A 12,005-nucleotide genomic window follows, 5' to 3' on the forward strand; every position below is an offset into this window, starting at 1 on the left:
TAGAATACTCTGTACTTGGGTTTTTACCATTTTGGAGTTATTTCTAGTCTAGGGACCCAAGGGAAATACTGGCCTCTTCTCCTTAATATCTCAACTTCCACCTCCCAAGCTCCATTGCATTCAACAGACTGGAAATTGCTACCGTATACCCCCTAAGAAGAAAGAGTCTGCATAGCTTAGGCCTTAAGAGCCATCCTAGTGGACTTCCCAGGATCTTTCTCTGTACTAACTCTCACAACCAAAATGGCACGGAGGGCATGCTGTTGAAAGAGCCAGTGGTGCTCTGCAAAGTCCAATCACATAGTTTGTTCTAATGCTGGTGGAGGTGGGAGGGTACATGCAAAGCCTTCTTTAGGTAATGCTGATGTAAAGGTGTTGAGTTTGTACCGTCCCTACTTCTGGTGTAGAAAGGAAGCTATTATACAGAGTGAATTATAGTTCTCAAAATCAGCTGTTCAGAAGGTGCTATATATACTAAGCTCCTTCAACTATCTACTTGCTATTGAAGTCTAAAGCTAAAGAGAAAATTCCTCTACAAGGTATAGAGGAGGAAGAAAAGGACATAAATATACCGTTAGCGGAGTTCTCAGCTGATAAAAATGAGCATATGGTATAAGGCAGAAAAGCTTTTCCTAGGCAGGCTGTATTGTGAAATGGTCGTACAGATTTTTACTAAATCTAATTCCCAGTCTATGTGCTCTTGAATCCGAGACTTAGGCTCTGATTTTCTTCTTTCCTTCTGGGTCTTTATCTAGAAGCAGCAAGATGATTAAAGAATGGAAATGGCTCGAGGGTGAAATGGATCACGAAACCTGGCCAAGAGGTTAGCATGAAAGAATGGGCTACCTATGTCGAGCAAGTCTAGGACTCCCCCAAATGAGGCCAGCTGAAAAACAGGTATGTATGGGATGCTGCGGCTTTTGATAAAAATTGAAAACAGTGCACAGTGCTAAATAGAATTGTCTGCTGACATTCACAGGTACAGCCTGCATTATCACACCTTGGTTAAATAGTCTATGTGGGCCAATATAGAATCTCTTTTCAAGGCAATAAGTATTTTCTCAAAATCAGACCTTGAAGCACAATTCCTTTCCAATCTCCAAATAAGCCCAGGACATTGTTTAGTGATGAGGAGTATAAAAGCCTGGCTTAAAACCTGGGGCAGGGAAGCTCCCAGCTCTAAGTGCCTATTGAAGCACACACACCCTATATAGAACAACTCACTTTCCATTTCACCCGTTGGTGAACCATCACGAGGGGGTTTATGTACTTGTCATAGCAGCAGCGATTGTGTAATGGGTTCGGGCTGACAGCCTTTCCACTTGGGTAAAAACAGTGACTTTCAATGGTTGACATACTAATTCCCCTACCAACAGAGGCTTTAGATCTTCCTGGGTGATAGCACAGAGATTAGAGAGACGTTACGATAATGGGGTTTTGGAAGCCAAAACACTCTCTTTAGACCAGCTGCGCATGACCAGTGGGCCAAATACTAAGTTTGAGTACCACTCCTACCGCCTCTGATGTTTTTCTTCATACCATATAGTTCTCTTTGCCTTTCCTCCGGTCCGGGTCTTTGTCTTGTGCTAATTACTACTGCCTACTGCCTCTGTGAATAGTAGACTGCAGGAATGGTGAAGGCAGAGGTTCAGTCTCAAACTGGGCCAGAACTTGCCAAGCAAGTAACACATATGGTGAACATTCTAGCTTCTAAACCACTTGGAGGACCAACAGGGCTTGAAAAGTAATGGATGCTATGCTCCCGTTTATAAAACATTAGGGCAAATAGAGAGCACGCCTTACTCCCTCAGGGAGACAAGCTGCTCCCAGAACAGAGTCAGGGCTGCCTGAGGAAGGAGGGCATGACTGCCCAGCTGCTGAGGACCTGGGTTTTCCAGTGTTCTCTCTGAATAGCTGCATCTCCTGGGCTCGACAGCCATCCAGGCAGGCCCTGCAGAGTCTATCATCCCCAATTCTGGCTTCTGAACATCAGCATAATGCAGCATTTCATGTGACCGTGACAGACATCCTAGGTACCCGTCCCTGCGCTTGTGGAGCTGCAGAATGGTGGGCCGCCTGGCCACATCCCTACTGTGAAGCCGTGTGTTTGTGGGGATGTATGAGGCCTCCCCGTACAACGTGCTACTCATATCCACAACGCCCAAATCCCACTGAACCTAGAAGGCTATGGAATTTGTGGCAGAGTGGCTGCGATGCCATTCTGTACCACGACAGTCTAAACTACGCTATAGTCTGTTAATCATATTTCCATCTGCTCAAGCTTGTGGTTCCAACTTACGGGGCTTAGAGAAACTGCTGCTGCTCTGTCGTGAAAGATTATTTAGATGTATGTAGTAAGACACCGCAGCAGCACAGTACACAACACTACCCAGCGTGTAAGCATTTAGTTTAATTTCCCAGGTCCTTCCTTTTTATATAGCTCCTTCTTCTGTGTTTGATTAAATGACTCTGCGCAGTCTGCTTACATGGATCTAAAATACCAGGGAACAGCACCACCCAGGGAAGGCCCTATCTGGACTTCTCAGATATTTGCCATTCACATTTTCCTTCCCATGACTCCTCCCTTGGGAATGTACTGTAAGATTCTGGCTTGGTTTCTTTTGCATACCAAAGCACTTGCTCAGATTGGTCTGTTTGTCAATGAAGACTTTAGCAGAGATAACATTTCCAAAAGGCATGAACATCTGCAGAATGTCCTGGTCTCCAAACTCCTGTGGAAGGTGGTAAATAAAGAGGTTTGCACCCTCTGGACCTAAAGAGGAAAAAAAAAATCAGAGTAAGGTATTCTTCGCCTCTTAGTTCTCCAGGCCTCTTCTTAGGAAAGCTTTAACAACAGATAGGCTACGCATTGGCCTGCCTCTCTCATACCAGAAGGGAATGGAATAGATGGATAAATGTCAAGTGCTCGTAGGTCTTTCAAGACAGGAATTGTCCTTCAGATGTTCCTGATTTCCAAAGAGACACTGGTCAGGAATAGCTTTCTTTTCACTGATTGTCTTCTGTGGCTCACATATTTGCTAACTGTAACATATTTTCAGTTTCCTCTTCATGGGGACGAGGGAGGCCCCCATGAGGTGGAGGTGGGGAGGAGAGTGCAGATGTGGGATTTTCCTGGGGGGCTGTGTTTTGTTGTACGTATATACGATCTCTTGGAGTCGAGAGTGTCCTGAGTATTCTAAGCAAATTGCAGCAATTTAGAATAATGGATATAGCAGTAATGTTGCTTGGATTTCTCAATCATTTACCTAATTATCCATCCAGTTTTGATTTGCCAAATCTCTTAACACACAGTCTAATAATCATTTTTATTTAGAGATGACTGGCAGTGAGTCAAGGCAGGGAAAAATAGGTAGCTAGAGTTTCCCAGCTGTGCTAGGGACTGTCTCACTGGGGACTAGCCTCAAAAATGAATGCACGAGGTGCAGGAGCTAGTGATAGATCAAGCCTGGCCACGCTCTGTACTCTCAGCTGTCACGTTCCAGTGAAACAAGTGGCAAGGACAGAGCAGGGGAGGTCCTCTAGCTATACTGGTGAGAGAAGTAAGCTCTCCTCTATGGCTTCCCATTTCATTCTCCCTGTCTCTCTAGCTACCTGCCTAAGAGCCATCTGAAGGTGAAAAGGAAGAGATCTGAATGACCTGATGGGAGGTAATCACCCAATTTATAACAGGCAAGGATGCTTTCCAGGTCCAGGTCTGTCTGGGTAATTACAGAACTTCCCCCACCTGGTTCTGGAGAGGCTTGAGGGCTGGATGCCTCAGGGATGTTCTAAGTTCTGGGCCTGCTGTCTGGGAGGGGGCACATGTGGATCCTCACAAAACTGGTGAAGCAACCTTAGCAGCTGCCGCCTGGAACTGGCATCCAGTGGAAGCACCTGCCCCACTGGGATGCCCCAGGGGAGCCGTTGCAGTGGGTTCCTGTGCGGGTCGGGGGAGGATAGGGAGGGTGGTGACTATTTGGGTCTAAGAAAAGTAAAACTGGGGTAAAAACCACTTTGTAATAAAAGAGTATTTCTTTACAAACATCTTTGTAAAGAAGAATCAAACCGAATAGTGTTCTAACGTGTGGGACTTTTCACAAGGAAGTCTTCTGGAGGCAAATTTCTGAAGCCACAGAGACGAAGCATTTCTTTGTCACCATGACTTTAACTTTCTATGTCGCTCACCATTCCCACGGACATATCCACATTCCAGTGCAAAGGAGGCAGTCTGTGATTCAAGGGATACAGATGCAGGGCTTAGGTCCCCAAATGTTTCCCAGTTAAAAAAAAATTCTTAAAAAAATCAAAACTTAACACAAATAGGTGCAAAACCAAGACACTGGGCATGGATGTTCTGAGTGCTGCTATGCCATGCATGGCTCTGCCATGTGTGTACTGGGTAAATCTGGCACCACCCAGCTTTCATAAACGGTCCAGATGTACACAGGAGGATTTATGGGGCCCACTTTGAACTGTGAAGTCATCTCAACTCCTGAGGCCTGGGGAGGAAATGGAATTTAACGCACACTGTCAGATTACGGGCTGTGCCTGGACAGCCCTGGCATTCTAGAACCCTGTGCATTCCGACTGCATCTGTGCCACCCTCGCGGACCCAGGAAATATGAGAAAGGTAAATCTGAGGTGGCTTTGTCCTTTATTCACTATTTTCTCAGGTAGAAGTGCCACCAGCATCTCCTAGTGTAGATGTCCCCCCTCGCCAAGTTTTTTCATTACCCAGAAATAGTTTGAGTTTGCAAAGTATGAATGCTAAAATGAGAAAAAGGTGACTCAATGTGGAAAACCTCCCCATGAGGGTGGCTGCTGCCATAGATACCGAGGGTAGAGACACAAAAACACGTTTCTGAGGGTCCCACCTATGTGTTCACCTCACTCTTTCCTCTAGTAAAAACCTGCTGACATATCATTCGTTCCTCACATTTCTCCCAGGACATGTTAATGTAACTTACTAGAGTTCTCTGTTGTAGTGTTGGTCCCAGTTGGCTGGGTGTTCACAATTGGTATTTCTCATAGGGTACTGGGTCTGACATAGAGCACCGGGGTATCGGTGCTAGCTGCCAGCACCTACCAGCTTCTTGTTAGGCTTCTCAAGGCTCTACCTACTTGTGTGTGCATGACGGCCCCCTGCAAATAAATCAAGGAGGCTGGGAAGGGATAACAGGGGTCAGAAGGTATTTAGGAGTGACAGGAAAGGTGGTCAGCTTTCCTGGATTTAGGTTGAGGGGGATGCCATAACCCTTCAGAAGATTTAGCTGGGGAAAACATCAAAGGCACTTTAAAAAACAACAACGAAAAACAAAGCTAGCCCTGCTCGTTTTCCTGTGGGAAAATATGTACGAGGGTACATGACTAAATGCATCAACTTGACTTTTCAGCTCTTAACTAAAGGACAAAACCGTAGAGCAGAAAAATCTAAAAATGTACGTGGTAGTGAAATTCATCAGGTTTTTTTTTTTTTCCTTCCCAGTATAACCGGCTTTGAAAATTAAATTTCTTGAGCACACATCAGCTGGGCGAAAAGAAGGTGAGCAGAAGAAAGGTATGAGAAGGTAAGGTGGGAGATGATTAAAAATGCTAAATGAACCAAAAATACCGCCACCACCACAAAAAGAATCCGACACTAAGCCATTCTACTGGTAGCCCCAATACCTAAAGACCAATGGCCTGGGGTTGGCAGCCATTTTTCACGTTAATCCCAGAGGGTTAGCTACCATACCGGCGATCCCGAAAAGTCAAGGCATGGAATTTGGGACAGTGGGCTGCGGTAAAGCAACAGAGAAAAATTGTTGCAGGGCCCACACTTCATCCTTGCACCACTGCATGCTGAGTCCACTGGTGACTGGTGTTTCTCAGCGACACAGGTCACGTCGCTCGCTCCGAGGCCCTGCTGGACAACGGAGAAGTAGCCAACATTCTTTAAAAATCGTGCAGGGAACTGGCTTTCATGTTCTCTCCTGAGAACACCATTATCTCCCAGACGCCGCCTCCCACGGTCACCACGGTAGTCAGACCCCCGACAAAGGGACCTCAATGCAGGTTTTTCTTTGGGAAATCATGGTATTTATGACGTCGGCTCTCCACATGCCTAGGGACGCACGGTTGCCCAAACAGCTGTGCAGGTTTTTAAAAAATCTATACTATCAGTCACAGCTGAGAATAAAGAGAAAGTTGAAATAATGAAAAAAAAAAGTTTTTTTTTCATATAGCTCTCATGTTTAATGATCTTTTTTCTATAAATGGAAAAAAGTATTTTCCTTTACAAGAGTATCTTCAAAGCTCTATCCTTTGTAAAGTAGAAACTTTGCAAAGTAAAAATACTCTATTATACAACATCGTATTTAAAGTCAAAGGATGCCGACAAGAACAGTTTGGAAACGTAGGGTGAGGATAAAGGAGGAGGGAAAGAGATTTTTAAAAAACGTCTCCAGCAGTACTTCCCTGGTCGAGCCTCTGGCCCCCCCCTACTCTGACGGGTCAGGAAGAGAATAAATATGTTGCAGGGTTTGCTTTCAAGCGATTCCTACTAAGGAGGAATAGGGCAGAAGGAAGAAAGGAAAGGACAAACTCTCCCTCTTTGGACTAGTTCGTTAACTGTTTTCTAATTAGCTTGGATTTAGTCTTAGCAGTAGCTTCCCGATACTCATTTTGCCTCCCTGGCGGAGCCAGTCACGTACCCCGATTCACTGCGGGGTGGGTGTCATCCGGACCCTGGAGCCCGGGCCCCGGGAGGCCAGCTAACCAGCCTCAGGGCGGGGGACGTGGCCCCAAGAGCACCGGCCGAGCCCTTGGGCTCCCTCGGGGAGCTGGTGCTAGGGAGGGACAGGTGGTCCCCGCCCACTCAGGAGAGGGCGTCCCGCCAGGCTTTTGAGGACAGGAGCTACCGGTCAGTGCGGCTGGGCTCGCGGTGGCCGAGAACTGCGGGTGAGGACCTAAGGTAGCAGGACAGGAGTCTGAAGAGGACAGGATTCAGACTCCTGTTGGGTTTCTTAAAAGGGAAAAAAAGAAAAAAAAAATCCCCCCGGAGAGCCCAGAGCGAAGAGCCGCGTCCCCCCGGGCGCCGGCCGCGCCTAGTTTCCGGAAGCAGCGCCCTGGCGGCCGGCCGGGCCCACGTACCTTCCTTCTGGCTGCCTGCGGCGCTCTGCTGCTGCAGCAGGCTCTGGCTGTACAGAGTGGGCAGGGCGGCCGCCGCGTACTGCTGGATCCCTGAGTAGGCCTGGGTGAGGGCGTCCATGGTGCCCGCCGTGCCATTCGTCAAGCCCGTGGCGCCAAGTCCTCCATTCAGAGCCGCCATACCTGAGAGCATTTGAGCAACTTTACAAAAAACCCAACAATAGAGAAGAGAAATAGCACTTTTCATTAGTGCTTTCCGAAGGAAGTTAGAGAATCATTTGACACAAGTACAACAGCAAGTGCATGCAGCCAGCACACCGATCAAACCAACGGGAAATTCAGAACGGAACGATGAAGTGACACGTCATCGTAATGGTGAACGTACGACAACCCCCCCCCCCCCCAGGCCCCCTGCGCGATGGCACCGTCGCTCCCTCAGGCCGGTGAGCAGACTTCACACAGGCACTACAGTCAGACCGGACACCTTGACGCCATGCACGGTGCTACTGGCAAGTACGGCTGTCTCTGAAACGAGGGCCGTCAGCCACACAGGCCCGTGACCTCGGTGCACTTGAGTCCCCTTCCTGGGCCGAGGAGCCGGGGGATGGCTCCGGCAGCCAGCTCTGTCCCCAGGCAGCTGGAGAGTCATCGGGCTGCTTAGGCACGAGGGCGCAGGGGAGCGGGAGGCCCTTCCCCTCACAGCCAAGAACCCAGAGGCGCCACGCAGGACCGGGCCAGCCTCAGCGGCACGCGGACACACGTGCACACACTCAGCGGAGCCCGTGTCGTGGGGGTCTCCGCCCACGGAAGAGTGTTTTCCAGCTGCCTGACGTGAGGGCCGTGTCTCTAAGCTGGAGCTTGGCTATTAAGGGATGTGAACTGGACGTTGGCCAGCACGCTTTGATATTTTTTTTCCCTTGTATCCTGGCTGCTCTTTCGCTCTGTTATGATTGCTGACCGTGCCACATTTTCCCTGAATACGGAGTCAAAACAAGCAACACTTTTATAGAGTGTTAACTCTCACATGAACTCAGGAAATGGAAGAGGTGACATCATAATTGCCTTTATGATTAAAACATTTAAAAAAGATCTGTTTCTGGGAAGAACTCACTGAAAACATTAATGAAACTCTTGAATGGATTACAGCTATTGATGAGGGCCATTAAAATAGCGGAAGATGACTAAAAAAAAAACCCCAAACTGGCAAGAAGTCTAATGGGGATGGAGGGCCAGATAAGGATGCTTAGGAATCATACCGAGGAACCCAGTGCCAGAAGCGCCCCCCCGCCCCCCCCCCCCCCCAGGGTTCTCACGTGCCATCCAGAGGAGACGGCACAGGGGGAGGCTTCTGTTTACTCTCAGCACACTTGTTACTCTCATAACTTCAGCTCTTAGGCTAAAGGGACTGGAGAGAAGATGTGAATTGGAAGAGTGGCACAAGGTGCCAGGGCCGGCCCTCTGAGTACAAATGCCGCGTCGGGCAGCAAGGAGTGGCCGGAGGACAGAGCTCCTGCGGGCTGATCTAGCGAATACCAACCTGGCTAACAAGGGGCCGGCCGGCAGAGGTCCTGCGGACTCTGCTTTGAGTTCCTTACCGTGAGGGAGTCTATTCTCTAATTTTTTTTTTTTTTTTTTGGTCATTCAAATCAATGCTGTTAAAGAGCCTGGAGCCAGTTTGTCATCCTAATTAGACAACCCCACAGACACCAGCTAATCCCATTCACTCCACTCAGGCCTGTCTCCTCCTCCGTCCCTGGTGCTCTGAGGGCTGCTCAAGGGTGGGGAGTAACTCTGCTTTTCTCTGGGCCAATTTTATCCTCACCTCCCGATATTTGAGTGAATACACAGGAATGGCAGTGGTTCTGGTCTAGAAAGGTGAGAGGAGGGTGTGAGATGTCTAGGAAGGGCTGGGCACAGTCAGGTGTTGTCTGTCAGGGCTGTCAGTACGTGCTGGGGACCATCACGCCCCGGGGCTCGGCCCTGTAGACAGCAGGCCTGTGAGTGGCGACCTGCCACTCTACTTAGACCCCAAGGCGTGAGGTTCTAGATGTGCAGGGCAGGCGGCCTACAGGGCTACTTGGAGCACAGCTGCAGACGGAAGCGCCCCACTGTCTTTGGAACGCCAAAGCCCTGCATCTCCGTGGTCCTGTCGGCTACGGGCCTGGAAGTCTGCAGTCCCTGCCACATTAGGGCCATAGGAGTGTGCCTTCCCGTGGCTTGCAGCTGCCATGGCCCAGCTGCTCGGGGGGCTAGCCACACAGCTGGTGTCTCACTGCGGCAGTCACTGGGGCCCCTGACTCCCTTCCTCTCTGGTATGTGACCTTTTCTTTTTCTTTTAATCATCCAGGTCAGGTGAATTTTCTTCTCTTTCCCCCTTTTGGCCAATTTTTTGTTGTTGTTTTCTCTTGAAACACAGAAGCAGAATGAACTTCGGTGCTCCTGAAAGACTGGGTGGGGCTTCAGGACGAGAGTCATTGTGAGGCTTGCAGCCCTTCTGGGTCACCTTCCAGCACATCATCACTCTGGGCCTGCCTACACTTCACAGTGGTTGACTGTATTTTTGGACTAGGTCTCAGGGCAAATCTTCCTTCAAGTGATGCCAGACATGCGGGAGGCAGCTGTGACTGGCTTTACCTGCCTTCCCTTCAGTGGGGGGGAAGCAAATGGTGTTGGAGGCACCAAGGGGATGGGGGTGTTGATGCCAAAGAGCAGACTAGGGAGGGCTTTCCAGCATGGGCTTTTCCTCCTCTGTGGCATAACCGTCCTTTTGAGCAAAAAATAAGGGTGAAAATTCTGACAAGTGCACTGAGAATATTAAAAACTATCCTGGAGGTTCCGGGGTATGCATCTGCCAGAGCCAATGTAGAATAGGTAACTGATTACCTGGTGGAATTTGAAGACCATCAAAGGAAGACTTCTAGTAAATAATTATTACATCAACGATAACGCTTGTCAACTCAGCTGCTGGTACCTGATTACATGTACAAACTCTGGACAGTTTTTACAGGGGTTTGAAGAAAGTTAGATTGAATAAATGCCTCCTCTTAAAAGAATGGGGATTTTTTTCCTCTAAGAAAGCCAAATGGATCAATCATTTCATCCCATTAAATCTAAATTCCCACACATGCCATTTGGAGGAGGAACAAAATGACAGCTGTGGCAACCTCGACAAGGGGAGGTCTTTGCACGTGGTCTGTCGACAGCGTCACTACATACCCCGACCACTAAATCGTAATGAAAATATACTTGTAGAACCCTACTGTATTACTGAGGAAAAAATTCGCACATAAGTGGACCCACACTGTTCAAGCCTGTTGTTGTTCAAGGGTCGACTGCACTCCCATAAACACTTCACCAGGCACTTGCACCTGGTTCTATCCTGGCAATCCTAATTTTAAGCAGTATATGGTAAGCTATTTGCAAGAGTGATGTGATCTGAACAAGGAAACGTGTGTCACTTGACCTACATTTAAACACATAAAATCAGATATAGACCCTCTTGGGTGGACATACTGCAAAAAGTATTTTCTTTCTCTTAGTTCAGATCTTATGTGCAAAACATGTCTGTAGAGCCCTGAATCCAGAGGTGAAGTTTCCTCACTTCTGATCTTGGCAACTTCTGCCTTTAGCTTTAGGGTTTTTCTCTACTTTTTTTAATTTAGCCCCTCCATTCACAAATGTATAAAGGAAGAAGAGGGCTATCAAATTTGAACAGTTTAACCTAGCTACTTGTCTTCTAACTAAAACTTTATTTTCGGAGGAGGAGAGGGGCCCTCTGGCAGTGAAGGGGGTAAAACTTACACGGAAACGAGTATGGGAATTAACTGGATTCCATCTACCTACATTCTTCCTGGCTCCTCTGTCCACGGGAAGGAGATGGCTCTCTATTCGGACAACCAGAGAATTCTTTCATTAGCAAGTCCCTGTTCCTGGGATGCAGTGGGGTAGGAAATAGCAGTGATATGGAAGCTGTGGCCAATTATTTTAGAAGATGCTTCTGCGTGGGTAACCACCTCTTGAATACCTTCTTTTGAGAATTGTCCAGTAGGACAGGTAGCACCATCATGTCTGTTTAGGCAGAGTGGTCTGAAAGAGGACACTCCACGTGTTTCGGTTTCCTCTTGGTATTTGAGAAATGAAACCGATACCAGCTCCGAACCAACGTTGGGATTGTTAAATAGCTCTGTGCTAGTAACATTGACCAAATCAGTAGGAATGTAGTTTTGTTTGTTCATGTTTTTTTTTTTTTTTTTTTTTTTGTCAGTGAGCAATTAAACATTTTCCTGGTTCACATGGTCTGGTGGTGCCTGTTTGGAACTAGACTCCTTCTCAATTCCCTATTAACTACACACGGCTTGTATTACTCCAAGTGCAGCAACAAATTTTAAAAACAAAACAATTTAAGCCTGTTGTCCTTGCCAGAAGCAAAATTTGTGTGACGCAAACCCCCACACAAGAACTAGTCCTAGTTTCCCTGCCTTTCAACAGAGCCCCTCCACCATCCCTCATGGTACCGATGGGAAAAAACCAGCAAAGCACAAGAGACTGGGATGGAGAGAAGACAGGACCACACAGACAGGAGGACAACACACAGCAGTCATGAGCACGTGCTGAGGAGGACAGCCATTCCCACTGGCCTGTGACTTTGCAGACCAAGGACAGGACAGGCAGGCGATCAAATCATAGTCCTTGTTTTAGGGGAACTAGGTCCTGGGGCAAGAGAAGCAGCATGAAGGGATGTGTGCAAACACTTGTCTGCAACCGAGGGGAAGGAAGTGGGTTGGAGCGTCTGCAGAACAAGGTCAGAAACAGGAGTCAAGGCAATGAGGGCTTCTCCTGGGCTGCTGGAGAGTGGGGAGCTGGAGGCAGTTTTACTG

The 12,005-nt window shown here is 48.0% G+C and overlaps 1 protein-coding gene across 41 annotated transcripts in view; it reads right to left on the bottom strand.

Annotated features, from left to right (window-relative positions):
- Positions 1-12,005, bottom strand: part of CELF2 (CUGBP Elav-like family member 2) — a 955,758-nt gene that overhangs the window by 4,612 nt on the left and 939,141 nt on the right. For 21 of the 41 annotated variants that reach the window (XM_072749560.1, XM_072749545.1, XM_072749547.1 and 18 more), the window contains 2 exons: positions 7,132-7,311; positions 2,630-2,773 (listed from right to left, as the gene is read on the bottom strand). In XM_072749560.1, the coding sequence (XP_072605661.1) occupies positions 2,630-2,773; positions 7,132-7,311 (324 nt within the window). Of the gene's footprint in view, positions 1-2,629; positions 2,774-7,131; positions 7,330-11,342; positions 11,918-12,005 lie in introns of those variants that run through there. The other 20 variants (XM_072749549.1, XM_072749544.1, XM_072749551.1 and 17 more) reach the window with 2 other exon arrangements.

This window comes from Vulpes vulpes, chromosome 2, assembly GCF_048418805.1.
Source record: "Vulpes vulpes isolate BD-2025 chromosome 2, VulVul3, whole genome shotgun sequence".
NCBI classification, from domain to species: Eukaryota; Metazoa; Chordata; class Mammalia; order Carnivora; family Canidae; genus Vulpes; species Vulpes vulpes.